Source organism: Gopherus evgoodei, chromosome 3, assembly GCF_007399415.2.
Source record: "Gopherus evgoodei ecotype Sinaloan lineage chromosome 3, rGopEvg1_v1.p, whole genome shotgun sequence".
NCBI lineage: Eukaryota > Metazoa > Chordata > Testudines > Testudinidae > Gopherus > Gopherus evgoodei.
This window is the reverse complement of record NC_044324.1, coordinates 131,938,221-131,952,837: the sequence shown is the minus strand read 5'-3', so window position 1 is coordinate 131,952,837 and position 14,617 is coordinate 131,938,221. Positions and strand designations below refer to the sequence as shown.

Sequence of the window (14,617 nt, the reverse complement as noted above, 5' to 3'; positions counted from 1 at the left end):
CACCAGCGTGTCCCCGCCCTGCTGCTTTTGGGGCTGGGGGCTCCGAAGCCGGCCGCTCCGGCCGTTACCTACCGGGGCAGGGGCAGAAGCACCTAGAGCCATTTTGTGTGAGGCGCAGACGAGAGCTCGGCTGGGTGCGTGAGTCACGGCCCGGCCGCGGGGGCGTCCATTGTCCCCAGCCGCCGGCTGAGGAGGCCCCGATTTCTCTTGTAGGAGGCGGCGATAGCGGCCAGGGAGGGCCGAGCGGGATCGGGAGCCGTTCGAGGGCTTTGCCCCCTTCCACCGGCAGTGAGCCGCGTCCCCGCCGCAGGGAGAGGCCTGCGCGCTCCGCTGTCAAATGGCCTGTCTTGCTGCGGCCGGGCGGGAGAGCTGAACGGTTTCCAATGGCCTGTTCAGGGCGGCGGCGGGGTTCGCCGGCTGAATGTGGAGGCGCCGCTCACTTGGGATCCCGTCCTGCGGAGGCTGATGCACATGCTTAGCTTTACGCACTGTGCGTGGGTTCCGGGAAGGCAGCGGGACTAGTCACCGTGCCTAAAGTTGAGTATGTGAAGAAATCTTTGCAGCTCCGGGGCCATGTTTTGGAGACACTGATACCTGTAGTGGGGGTTTCTACACAAATTATAACATAAATATTACCTGCCAGGTATTTTTAAAAAAGCCTGTAAAGCAGTGTTTTAACCAGAACAATTGCATTTAACTGCATAATTTTACCTCTGTCTTTTATATCCCTTAAAATATTACAGTACTGATGACACAATATTGTAAAGTGGCATGTGAGATAAAATAGAACATCATGATCCTCAGGCATGAGCCTTTTAATTCATGCATCAAATATGGCAAAGTAATAGCTGCTATAATTAGCTTGTAATAAATTTTAAGAATTTACATAGAAATTTAAATAAAAACCCACCCTGTGTTCCAGCTATCTGTGTTGATGTGTTAGAAATAGGTGAAATATTAATGTATCTTGATATTATTGAGAGCTAAAGTAAAAGGCTGGAAACTTGACAAGCTACTGTTTGTCTCCAGAATGAATTTTTGGGTTAAGATGGCATGATTTATTTACTGTCATACTAAAATGTACATCTATAAACACTGAATTTGTGTTTATTTCAATAGGACATATTGATTATTCTTTAAAAGAATTTTCATGGTTTATTCTTATAGAAAATGACATTTCATGCTCTTGCAGAAAACTACAGTCAGTCACCTTAGTGAGCTTGAATGTTCTTTCAGTTGAGAGACAATTGAGAGGAGGCATCTTTAGCTGTTGCACAGTATTTAAAGTTTACTTTTTGTTTTAAAGCAAAACACAAAGAGTAACTTATTTTTTATTTAACATATTCTATGTACTGTGGTCAGTGTCTTGGAGATGGGTAAGAAAACATGCTCATGGACCACCATCTTACTATTGGCATGTTAATGGCATTTAAAATAATAAAAATTGATAAAATAACAAACAAGACCCCTTAGGCCTTGAGCTTGCAAATAATTAAGAATGCAGTAACTTTACACATTGAGTAAGAGTACCTCTTGCTTAAGTGTTTATAGGATTGTTGTTTTACTGATTTATTTTTTTCTTTTCCCATATCCAGGTATGTATACTGACAAAACAGTAAGCAATTTAAAAGAGCCAGTCAGTGTTCAAAGACATAAAACAAATTTAGGTTGGCTTCTGACACTCCTTCATGCTGCTGTAGAGGTGTCAGTAGTTTTGAGGAATTACCTAATGCATCTCAAAATGTTGACTACTAGGGTGCTGCTATCAGTCTGCTCTGTATATCTAAACCTCTCATGTTTAAATTGTGAAGATACTGTGAAGTATTGCTGATGCAGAAAGTCTTCCATGTTTCAGTAATAGGGTGAAAAATATATATATAATGTGTATGCAAAAAAAACTATTAAGAGAAAGTTAGCTATTTAGGTTGCAAAGTCAACCCCTAAGTTAAGAAATGCTGGATGTACAGTTGCTCATGCAACATGAGTTCAGCCCCTGGTGCATCCATCCTGTGCACTGAATAATATTAGCTGGGGGGTGGGAGGGAACACACACAATCATAGTAAAGGTTATATCATGCATATACACAAGGGGGGAGAATTAAGATTGCACAGGAAATTTTAATCTGGTATTTCCTAATGTTTGAGCCATGTGGCTTTGCAACCTAAATAACTGATTTAATGTAGACTAATGATTTTGTAGTTTTTAAAGGAAAAGTGTTAACATTATGCATATAGCATCATGGGCATGCATCATTATTCATATAGCAGCATGGTTTGAAGTCTGAACCTTCATTGCATCAGGACTCTTACTACAGTAGTTTGCAGCAGGAGAAACAACGTGGTTGATTAGCTGCTGGTAACTTTTTTTGCTGGGGTGGAGGCGGCCTGGCCTGGCTCTGATTGGTACAGTGCCCCTAAAGCAGAGGTGAGCAAACTATGTCCCGTGGGCCACATCCAGCCCATGGACTGTCCTGCCTGGCCCCTGAGCTCCTGGCCAGGGAGGCTAGCCCCTGTCCCCCACAGCCACATGGGCAGTGCTCTGGGCGGTGCGTCTGGCTCTGGCTGAGTGGCACGGCTGCCAGACATGCTGCTCTGAGCGGCATGGTAAGAGGGTTGGGGGATTGGATAAGGGACAGTGGGTTCTGGGGGACAGTCAGGGAGCAGGGGGATTGGATGGGGTGGAGGTTCTGGGTGGTGATGGTCAGGGGATGGGGGTTTGGATAGGTGTGGGAGCCCTGGGGGGGGCCTGTCAGGGGCAGGGGTGTGAATAGGGGTTGGGGACAGGGAGTGGAGGGGTTGGATGGGGGTGGGGTCCTGGGGTAGTGGTTAGGGTTGAGGGGTCCTAGGAGGTGGTAGTCAGGGGACAAGGAGTGCGGGGGGAGGTTGGATGGGTTGAGGCTTCTGAGGGGGGCAGTCAGAGGAGGGAAGGTGGGAGGGTGTGGGGGCCAGGCTGTTTGGGGAGGCACAGACTTTCTATCTGGCCTTCCATACAGTTCTGCAACCCTTCTGTGGTCCAAAGGCTAAAAAGTTTGCCCCCTGCTGCCCTAAAGCCTTGTGCTTGGTCCAGAGAGATGCTTGTAAGAATGGAGCCCAGCTGTGCTCCCACCACTGCATTTGCAGCTCGAAGATATGTCTGCTACTGCAGCTTTGGCACACAACTAGGACCTATTTTAGAATGTTCACGTTTTATTGTTTTGGTGTGCTGCTAAGATTTTTGAGGCAAACAAGTAGCATATGGGAAAAGACTTGTCTAACAGATTGTAACTTCTCATGCATTTCATGAGACAAGCAAAAGGCACATCCCTATCCCCAAGGTTTTCGCCTTTCTGAATTTCGGACATGCTAAACAATGCAGATGTGTTAGAATTACTTACAAAAATAAGTGAGCCTTTTATAATGAAGAGTGGTAGGCAACCTGAACAGAGGGGGCCTCTGCCAGTTTCATCCTATGATGTAGAATAACTTAAGGTCTTTCTGGATGAGAACACCTGGAACAAACGCAATTAGTAAAACCAAGACTGAGTATTTCCATTACAATCCCATTTTCAGTTGCTTTGCGCTTTCCAAAATTTTTATCTATTGAACTGAAACCTCAGAGCATGGTTTCTGCCCACAAATGGCTAGTTTTAGAAAGTTTGAGCAAAAAGGCTTTACTGGCTTTTTCAAAGGTGTGTGTATAGGGGGAGGGGCAGTGGCAAATGCTTTCCTTTTAAAAAGTTTGAATAGCTGTATCTCCACTTGTTCTGAGGAAAATTCTTTATTTAACCAGGTGAAGAGGTTGATAATTGCAATTTGTACATGCACTGTACTTCAGGTGCAACTTTTAAATACTTTTAGCCACTGTTCTATGCATAGCTAACATAGCAGTGTGGTGTATGTACATTTATGGAGCCCTCTTTCATTGAGTGAGTGTAGCTTTGCACATCTGAAAACAGTACATCGCTAGTGCAGTTTTTAAAAATATGAAAAACTTTAAGCCCTTGCCTTACTAGGTGCTCATCTAGAACGTTTTTCAGTGTCTAGCCTATATGTTTGGTTTTTAAAAAATCATTTAAAAACTACATCTAGGAGTATGATGCTTGCAAATAGTGAATAAAAATCCATTAAAATTTAAAATGGATTTTTTTATGTAAATTAAGTACAGGCTTATTTAGAAAATCTATTTAACATAAAATTTGAAATTGACCACCTATGTTAAGACAAACTTTCTATAATCTGTTAATCACTTAAATACAGAACAGAACATTAAGCAGCAGGTCAGATTGTAAAGAAAAAGAAACCACTGAGCTAGTGAAAGTCAATAGCTAAGCACCTGGAACCAGAGTTTGATGAAGTGCTAAACCAACTTTTGACATCAGTAGCCTCGTCTGCAGAGAGAATATTCTGTTTGTTTATTCAACTAGTTCAGTTTAATGACTCGCTCATGGAAAGTTAAGAAACCAATTGGGATTTGAAAAATATGTTTTCCTTTTCCAGTTTGTGTATAAAAAGTAGATGAGGGGATGAGATCTAATAGTTCTAAAATCTTGAATGACATGGTGACCAGAAACGATCAGTTCAGTTCACGAACTACATATAATCAATTTTAAATGCAAAACATGTTTTGATAAATATGCTAAATACATAACTTTAAGCATTTTATTTAATGAAAAAAATTAAAATGTTCTTTGCATTTTGAGTTTGGGATTTCTATCCAAATAGAGCTTGACACATCACAAGAAAAATTAAGCACCTAGTAAATAAGAAATGCATCACTCACCATTTTCTAACATAAGTAAAAATTAATTTGAATAAACGTAAGTTAAGCTATATAATTGCTTAAATGTGTATGGATCATGTATCCTGGTTAGCAAAGTGCCATGTTTAGCATAAAGGCTATATTTAGTTGCAAAACATGTTTTTTAATAGGTTGATTCTCCTTGACTGGTAACTTTCTTTAGGAAAATAACTAAAGTATGAATGCAAAACATGATTAAAATCTGTGACTTAAATAAAGGTTTCCTGCTTATCAATGTAAATGATTAAAATCTGTGATTTTTAATTAATCCACTCTGCTTGCAAACTAGGTAATGCCAAAGTTAAGGTTTGCTGCTTGTGTGTATACATCACACCATGATCTTAAGATAGTTTCTCAAATTCTAAACTACTACATTTTGTAATGCAAGGTATTTCAGAAGATTGGAGGGCTGTGCTGGATTCTTGTATGTTAATGATTTTGAGGACTCTGGTATTTCTGTGATTAAAAAATGCTGTTTAAGGTGTGGAAGTGTATACTGTAATTCAAGAAAGTGTAATCTAACCTAATGTAATTGCTGTATTGTGACACATGCACAGTGGAGCAGAATTTAGGCTGTGCAGGCCCTCTAAACTTTGGTAACAAACATGCAACCTCCGGTGTTCTAAGTTGCTACAGTATACTTTCCATCCATCCAAAACTTTAACTTCTTATTTCTGTACTCTTAAGAGAAGTCTCCAGCATTCGTTGCCATCTTCACATCCCCTACAACACAGTTAGGCTACGTCTTCACTACCTGCCGTATTGGCAGGTAGCAATAGATTTCTCAGGGATAGATATATCATGTCTCAAGATGTGATATATCGGTTGCCGAACGAGCTCCTATTGATCCCGGAACGCCACCAACCCGAATGGCGGTAGCGGAGTTGACATGGGGAGCCGGGGACATCGATCCCGCACCGTAAGGACAGTAGGTAGTTCGATCTAAGATTCTTCAACTTCAGCTATGTTATTCACGTAGCTGAAGTTGCATATCTTAGATTTCCCCCCGTAGTGTAGACCAGCCCTTAGTAACTCACTCAAAGTTATTCACTTCCATCACCAATAGAAGCAAAAAGCACTGTGCATCCCAGATTATCAAACTTATCAAACTTTGATTCTAGGGCAAAACTTTAATAGTGATCTCCGCAGTGTGAAAGTAGAATAACATTACATAGGTGTGGTCTGGGACATATATTCGATGTGTGTCAGAATTACGGTTTATTTGGGAGTATAGTTGGCCAAACAAGGCATTTGAACAACTGAAGAAACTCACATTAATTCTATTAAAAATAAACTAGAATTAGCTTCTAATAGCCACCTTGGAAAACTTGATGACAAACAGAAAATTCCTTCATGGCCTTCCTTAAACGTTCTTATTGAAACTCTTCAAAAATACAGTATATTTCTGACAATCAGTGCAGATATTTTTGGCAGTTGTATACCATAAATTCATTTTATTAGGAAGTGCACTTTCTGTATTTGAATTATATTTGTTCTTAAATAGTGTGGAATGGAGAGAGAAGAAGCTTCATGATGATTTTGCAAGGCTTAATTAAGTATCTTGAAAATGTTCCACAAGAGTGCATGATAACTGACTACTTGTTGTCTCTTCCCCCCTCACCCCCCCCAAAAAAAAAATTGCTCATGGCAAGTGGGTGGATACAATTTAAATGTTTTTTGTAACTGATCGCTCAAAAGAAGCATTTGTTTGTTTTTTTTTTAAATCTGAGTTTCAAAGAGTAACTTTCTCTTGTGAAACAAAACAAAAAAGGAAACTTTCTTTGCTGTCTGGGAGGAAGGTATATCTTATAGAGCACTAGAAAAAGGTGTGGGATTTAAGCTCTTAAACACTAAAATCAACAATTCTGTATTATGTTATGAATTTAAAAATAGTCTGTGCATTTGTATAACTGTCATTCAGAGGTGTGAAAAACCACCCCCTGGGCAATGTAGTAATATCAACCTAAGTCCCTGTGTAGACAGCACCATGTTGGTGGGAGAAGTTCTCCTCCGCCAACATAGCTACTGCCTCTCTGGTAGGTGAATTAACTGTTGTGACAGTGTTGCGCGTGGGAGCCATCTGAGGTCACTCAATCAGGGTGAACTGCAAACAAAATGGGGCAGATAGGTTATTCAAATACTTATATTTACCAACCAGCACAAAACAGCTTCTGTAGTAGCTTACTGGTTACTTAGAAGTCCAAACAATGCAGTTCCCTTAAAATACTTAGGCCTCCATCCAGACACACCTGTCAGATATGATTACTGAAAATTTTCTTCATTATATAAAAGAAAAGGTTCTTCCAATCCCAAAGGATCAGCCATGTACCCAGGTCCATTTATAACTTAGATCTTACCCAAAATACACACTACAGCCAATTCTTATTAACTAAGCTAAAATTTATTAAAGAAAAGAGTGTGTTTGTTAAAAGATCAGATGAATAGCAGGTGAGCTGTAGTTGCCAAAACTCCTTTTAGAAACAAGTCCATAGGTTATAGTCCAATTTCCATATTCAGGGTGGCTCCAGTCAATGACTTGGGATCTCAATCCTTTTGTCTTAAGGTTTCCCCCTCTTGAAACCCAAAGCAGATCTGAGATGAAGAAGGATCATGTCCCAGGATTCTTATACATTTCCAGCAGCCTTTTGGCCTGAGAAAACAATAAGCTTAACTCCTTTAAAACATCCTGGCAATTAGCACAAGGTAATTTATCCGTTAAACAGTTCAAATACAGGTTACCACAACCTTCAAAGAGACATAGACAGTGTTTTCACTCAAGTATCTTCCTAAATGTTAATATTCCTTTTTTGATTTTTGAGTTAAAACTGTAGCAATAGACAAGACTTGTTTGCTTACATCACAAGACCTGCGCAAACATCTACCCGTCTACCTCTAACAATGCAGATTTGCATTTCAAAGCTATATTCATTTATATATCTTCCTAACCAGTCCTTAAGGTTCACCCATGAGTCAGGTCAGTCTGAGTTAGTTAATTCTTTCTGGCCCTGTCACCTTTTAATGAAATATTATATTACACTCATAACATCATAACTATGATAGGAGAGGTCTCCTGTTGGCTGCGTCTTCATTGAAGTGCTACCGTGGTGTAGCTGTGCCGATGGAGCATCTTAAGCATAGACTTGCCCTTAATGATCTTTATCTTTTCTGAGTGAAAGTGTTCTTTATTGCTCATAACATGCTGATAAGTTTGGTCCTGAGGACAGCTAAGAAGGCTGTTGCTTCTACTTCTTAGATGAAAACTAATCATTGGTACCTCTCTCCTGTGTGTGTTTTTTTGTTTGTTTTTTTTAAGTCTAAATCCAAGTTGCTCTTATCACAAGTTATGTCTCTGCTAGGTGTGTTTTACCTATGTAGGTATACCAGTATACGACACTGGCAAAGCTCTCCTGGTGTGGATTATAGTGGTAAAGATGCGTTCCATAGTTTATTCTGTGGGCTTGTGTACACAGGACGTTAGTGAACACCAATGGGGATGTAAATTCTTGTGTGCACTCTAAAAGTTCCCTAATTGACATTGCCATAGTACTGTTTGAAACTTTTAGCATGTCTACTCTGAGATTATTCAGATTTTACAGAAACTGTTTTTTAAAACCGATTGTATAAAGTCAGGTGCACGCAGCCACACTAAGCACATAAATTTGGCGGTGTGCGTCCATGTACCGAGGCTAGCATCGATTTCCAGAGCATTGCACTGTGGGTAGCTAACCCATAGTTCCCGCAGTCTCCCCCGCCCATTGAAACTCTGGGTTGAGATCCTAATGCAAAAACAGTGTTGCGGGTGATTCTGGGTAAATGTCATCACTCAATCCTTCCTCCATGAAAGCAACGGCAGACAATCATTTTGTGCCCTTTTTTCCCTGGATTGCCCTGGCAGATGCCATAGCATGGCAACCATGTAGCCCATTTTGCCTTTTGTCACTGTCACCGTATGTGTACTGGATGCGGCTGACAGACGCGGTACTGCAGTGCTACACAGCAGCATTTATTTGCCTTTGCCAGATAGCAGAGACTGTTACCATCCCTATTGCACTGTCTGCCATGTAAATTGGCGATGAGATGATGGTTATCAGTCATTTTGCACCATTGGAAATTGGTGCTGACGGTTATCAATCCTTTTGTACCATCTGCTGCTGTCATGGGTGCTCCTGGCTGGCCTCGCTGAGGTCGGCCGGGGGCGCATGGACAAAAATGGGAATGACTCCCCGGGTCATTTCCTTCTTTGTTTTGTCTAAAAAGTCAGTCCTACCTAGAATGAGGCAAGTGTATTAAAGCACCAGAGAGCACAGCCGCTCCGCGTCAGAGCCCCAGAGATCCCACAGAAATGATGAGCTGCATGCCATTCTAAGGGGTGCCCCTGCAACAACCCCACCTGTTGCTTCCCTCCTCCCCCAACCCTCCTGCTCTGCTGTAGCGGCGTCCCTCCCATTTATGTGATGAAGTAATAAAGAAGGCAGGAATAAGAAACACCTGACCTTTTAGTGAGAAAATGAGAGGGAGGCAGCCTCCTGCTGCTGTGATAGTCCAGGCAGTACAGAATCTTTTCTTCAGGCATGAAGTGAGGAGGGGGGCTGATGGAGCTCAGCCTCCAGCTGCTATGATGAGGACAGTTATCAAGCATTTTGTACCGTCTGCCGGGAATGACCAGGAGTCATTCCCATTTTTACCCAGGTGCCCCCGGCCAACCTCGCTGAGGCCAGCCAGGAGCACTTACTGGCTGATGATGATGGATACCAGTCATTTTGCAATGTCTGCCACTGGGAAGGGGATGCTGGTGTTCAGCGCTGCAGCACCCCGTCTACCAGCAGCATGCAGTAGACATAGGGTGGCGTTGAAAAAAGGCGAGAAATGATTTTTTTTTCCCTTTCGAGGGTGGGGGGAAGGGTGTAAATTGACAGCATATACCCTGAAACACCCAGGAAAATGTTTTTTGACTCTTCAGGCATTGGGAACTCAGCCAAGAATGCAAATACTTTTTGGAGACTGCCAGGACTGGGATAGCTGGAGTCCTCAGTACCCCCTCCTTCTGTCCATGAGCGTCCATTTGATTCTTTGGCTTTCCGTTACACTTGTCACGCAGCACTGTGCTGAGTCCCTGCCGTGACCTCTGTCTGTCATAGCCTGGAGATTTTTTCAAATGCTTTGTCATTTCGTCTTCTGTAACGGAGCTCTGATAGAACAGATTTGTCTCCCCATACAGCGATCAGATCCAGTATCTCCCGTACGGTCTATGCTGGAGTTTTTTGGATTTGGGATTGCATCGCCACCCTTGCTGATTAGTTTCACACTGGGCAAACAGGAAACGAAATTCAAAAGTTCGGAGCTTTTCCTGCCTACCTGGCCAGTGCATCCGAGTTCAGATCGCTTTCCAGAGCGATCACAATGGTGCACTGTAGGATACTGCCTGGAGTCCAATACCGTCTAATTACGGCCACACTGACCTTAATCCGACATGGTAATACCGATTTCAGTGCTACTATCCTCACTGAGGAGGCGTACAGAAATCTGTTTAAAGAGCCCTTTATATCGATATAAAGGGCTTTGTTGTGTGGACGGATGCAGAGTTAATTCGGTTTAACACTGCTAAATTCAGTTTAAACACGTAAAGTAGACCAGGCCTTAAGTCTGTGTCAGCAAGGTTGCACACAGTGCGTGACACGCTGCTGCACATGAGAATTTACACTCTATTGTGCACTAATGCACTGTGTCGACAAGCCCTCTCTGCTGATATAGCTTAATCTACTGGGGAAAAGTAGAGTTCAGCCAGGCAAGGATCATGTCTCAGTACCCTGGACCAGTGGATCTCAATCTGTGAGTGGCTTGCAGCCCAATCAGCACACAGCTGCAGCCCGTGTAACATCCTCAGGGCCATACAGGTAGTATATATAGGTTATGGATATGGCCCACATAACACAGAACACTGTATTTTTTGCGCACAATGGTAAGAAGGTTGAGAACTGCTTGGACTGACATAGCTATTTCAGCAGAAGTCTGTAGTACATACATAGCTAGAGACTCTATTTCATAATAGACTAGGGCCCATTTTAATGAATACCATATTATAGGACAAACATGTTAACATTTCCAATGTTTGTAATAAAATGCAAGATGAGGCAGCGTATCCTATTATTACAGAAACTGAGTGCCTTAGTGGTTCACTTTGGGCGAGTGATTTGATGACCCTCTTGCCTTAGTCGTTCAACTCTAAAACTTTTGAAAGGCACATTATCTATGAGAACTGAACTGTGCACCCGAGATGAGAACTCTTTTTTAGATATAAATTCTTTACTTCCCACCCTCCAAACTTAAAACAATACATACTAAAGAAATAAAAGTAAAATCCGATGAACATTTTCCAGGAACCAAGCCATTTTTTCAGTAAAACTCTCCGGTATCTATTAGATCAGTCTAGCAAAACTAATGAAAACCTATTAGTCAAAATATGGTTGCCTTTTCTCTACATCAGTAGTATAATGGATAAGTTAATGATACTTAACTGAATGCAGTCTTGAAAAGTTTCCTTGGGAGAACAGGACTGTTGACTATTGCACCATTATTATTCCCTTTTTATTAAACACTCTTGGGGAATGTTTTTCTGTTGCTGCCCTTTAGGGTCTTTGAGAACAGAATCTCAGTGTTTGGCAAAGGAGTTCTTGCATTTCTTTTTTTTTAAAGTAGAGCTGCTTCCAACTGCATAGCATCTTTCCAGCTCCACAAATGCTTTTCTGGTGGCTATACTTTCCTTTTCATCTAAATCACAGCAGCTTTCGAGTTTTGAAGCTTTCCTTCAGAGAGAGGAAGGGATCAGTCTCTTTTTTGTTTAAAAGACTTATTTGGCTTATGGAAAGCTGGAGTCTCTCTCCTTTTCCCTGTGTGCCACTTTCCAAACAGGCTAAATGTTACTCAGGAGCTACTTCAGTGTTTCTCAAATGCTACCACCAGGAGCTTTTTGTGGGTCCTCCTGGATGGTGATTGGTGTGGGAGGGGGACAAAACAAGGGCCTTTCCTCTGGTGCTGTCAGCAGGAGTTGGGTGCTGCCCCCCTCTGGAGCCATAAACACCTGAGAAGCAGACAGCCAGTGTGAGTACTCCACCTTCCTGGGGGTGGTAGGGCATGGACTTCCGGCTTTCAGCTTCAGCCCTGGGAGGAAGGCAGTGGGTATGTCACCTGGCTGCAGGGTTTCAGGCCCCAGCCCTCGGCCACATGGCAGTGGTGCTGGCCCTGGGCCAACCCCTCCATCATTCCTGGTCCCTACTGCATGCTCCAGCCCCACACTTTGGTGGAGCAACTGCAGGCCTCTGGTCCCCAGGCTCCAGCTGCAGGCTCACCCCCCCGACCCCAACCCATTGCCCTGGCCTCCATTGCTTCCCTCGGTCCCCCATCCATTCCACCAAGCACCTGCTGCCTCCCTCGGCTCCTTGTTCATCTCTCTCCCCTCCCCCCCCATCGTCGCTGTGCTGCCCCCATACCCGCCTCCTCATCCAGAGCTTAATTTGTCTCCTGGCTTGCCAGGGCTAAGTAAGTCTGTTGTGAAAAGTGATTTGTATGTTTGTTAATATCACTTGTTGCTGCGTCCCAGCTAGCTAGCAAGTCTGCTGTTGAGAAAAGTGATGTTAACAACCATACGAATATCACTTTTCACAGAAGCAAACTAACTAGCAAGCCTTAAAGAAAAGGCAACACCAAGAACATGCAAGGCACTTTGTTTCTATTCTGTTTGGGTCCAGTAAATGTACAGTTGTTTCTATCAATTTTTTTATTATTGAGTCTGCAAAAAGACCTGCATAAATAACTTGTAGTCAATTGGACATGCATATTTGTCAGTTTTTTCCCTAAAATCTTAATTAACTTTAGAAAAACAAAGTGGCCACCAGCAAGAGTTGATGGCCACACTCTGAGGCCACTAAATTTTTTTTTTGTGAGAAACCCTGTTTAACAAGATTAGCCTGTGACTGACTGACTGTCTTACCATTGCAGTAGTAGACTGCCAAAGAAATTAATGTTGTGCATAAATGAAAATGTAAAAGACCTGACTGCTATCTTTGCTGTTTATGACCTTTATACTGAGCTCCTGTATTTCTTCTAACACTATAACCAACTAAAAAGTTTTAAGTAAGTGATCCTCTGGTTTGGTGCTGATTTTTCCATTGTCTCTTACGGTATTTGACCTTTGCCCATTAGGTTTTGTTATGCCTGTCATTACCTGTTGCTACAAGGCATGACCTGTTAGAGAGGCTTCTTCTGAGGACGTTGCGTTTCATAAACATTGGTAGCAGTACTACAGAGTAAAGTTACAAACGGTCTCACTAGGAGAGTAAACTGCATATGTATGGCAGAAATAAGTATTCACTGGAAGAGTATTCTCTGGAAGTTCTCACCAGGGTTAATAGCAAAATTTATAGATGTTTGCTTAAATATGTAAGTGTCTATGTAGAGTTTTCTTACTACGCGTGTGAAAATAGAAATGAGAATAAACACTTAAAATTGAAAATTGTCTTGACAGACCATTCTTTTGTTAGTCACAGTAAAAACATTATTAATACCATTGTCAATAGTATCACCAAAATAAAATGTTACTTGAATTCTACCTCCTGATGTTTGTGCTGGAAGAGTGACTAGCATGGTAATGGTGGCTTGTTAACAAACAGATGTTGTGTACTTCAGCATGTGACCTCACTCTTGGATTGGGTTTTTTTTTGTTTTTGTTTTTGTTTTTTTTTTTAAATCAAGGCTGGGAATGCAAAGATGAGCTAACTTTCTGAACTCCCTAACTGGACCAAATCAGACTAAGTAATATTTGTTTTTTCTTCCTCAGTTCACAATGACTAATGAAGAACCTCTCCCAAAGAAGGTAAGGTTGAAATTGTTCACTTTTTTCCCTTGTTTTGTTGGTAGCAGTGACAAACAGTTAAATTGTTGTTTTTTTTTGTTTGTTTTGTTTTGCTTTGTAGGTTCGCCTTAGTGAAACAGACTTTAAGGTTTTGGGTAGAGATGAACTGATCCTAAGGTAAAGTAATAAATGGGTTACTACTGTATAAACAAAAACTTTTAAAATGGGACTTCTCTCAAATCCTAATGGGAAATGTACCACTCTGTCCAAACTGCTTTTTGTAAAGCACACCATGTAGCATAATTTGATAGTTGACAATGACCAAGATTTTCAAAGTGATTTGATGTTTTCGTGTCCAACTTGAAACATATTAAAAGGATTTGATTTCTCATATTGCTGCTCTCCACCCTCTGAAAATCAGGCCTCTTTAAAAGGTATCTAAACTTAAATACCCAGAACTGAGGCACCTGAAATCACTAGTCACACTTGAAAGCATTTGTCAGTATCTGTAAATGTGTCCTTGGAGTTATCAGGGTTTCAAAAAAAAAAAAAAAACCACTTTAATTGTAAATAGCATATTAGTATTGGTGAGTAGGGAGAGTTAAGCAGCTAGTAACTATGTAATTCAAGCTTTTTATTCAAAAACAAATTTCTGGCAGTCTTCATACCCCATAAAGATCTCTTGAATGTGGATCAAATATAAACTGATGCAGCTTCTTAACATTTTTCCCAAGTAACAGCTGAGTGAAACTGGCAAAATTCATCCATTTCACTACTGCCATGGGGAGTTCTTTAGCCAGCACTGAAACTGACAATCTTGTTTTTTCTCTACTGTTATGGAAAGCTGTTTGGAACAAATACACTGAAACTGTTCAACGGAGGGAACATCAAAATCCAACTGGAGAGAGCAGAAGAGACTGACTATATGGGGAAGAGGGAGCCTTTAAGTTGGAGTATTTCAGATTGGTCAAATATTAGCCAGAATCTGAGAA

At 41.6% G+C, this 14,617-nt stretch overlaps 1 protein-coding gene across 5 annotated transcripts in view; it reads left to right on the top strand.

Annotated features, from left to right (window-relative positions):
- The window catches only part of WTAP (WT1 associated protein), a 40,900-nt gene that overhangs the window by 739 nt on the left and 25,544 nt on the right, over positions 1-14,617 (top strand). For 4 of the 5 annotated variants that reach the window (XR_003999643.1, XM_030556681.1, XM_030556680.1 and 1 more), the window contains exons 2-3: positions 13,611-13,646; positions 13,747-13,802. Coding sequence is in view for 4 of the 5 variants with exons in the window: in XM_030556681.1 (XP_030412541.1) it covers positions 13,617-13,646; positions 13,747-13,802 (86 nt within the window). In the remaining variant the exon portion in view is untranslated. Of the gene's footprint in view, positions 1-213; positions 542-13,610; positions 13,647-13,746; positions 13,803-14,617 lie in introns of all 5 variants that reach the window. The other variant, XM_030556682.1, reaches the window with a different exon arrangement.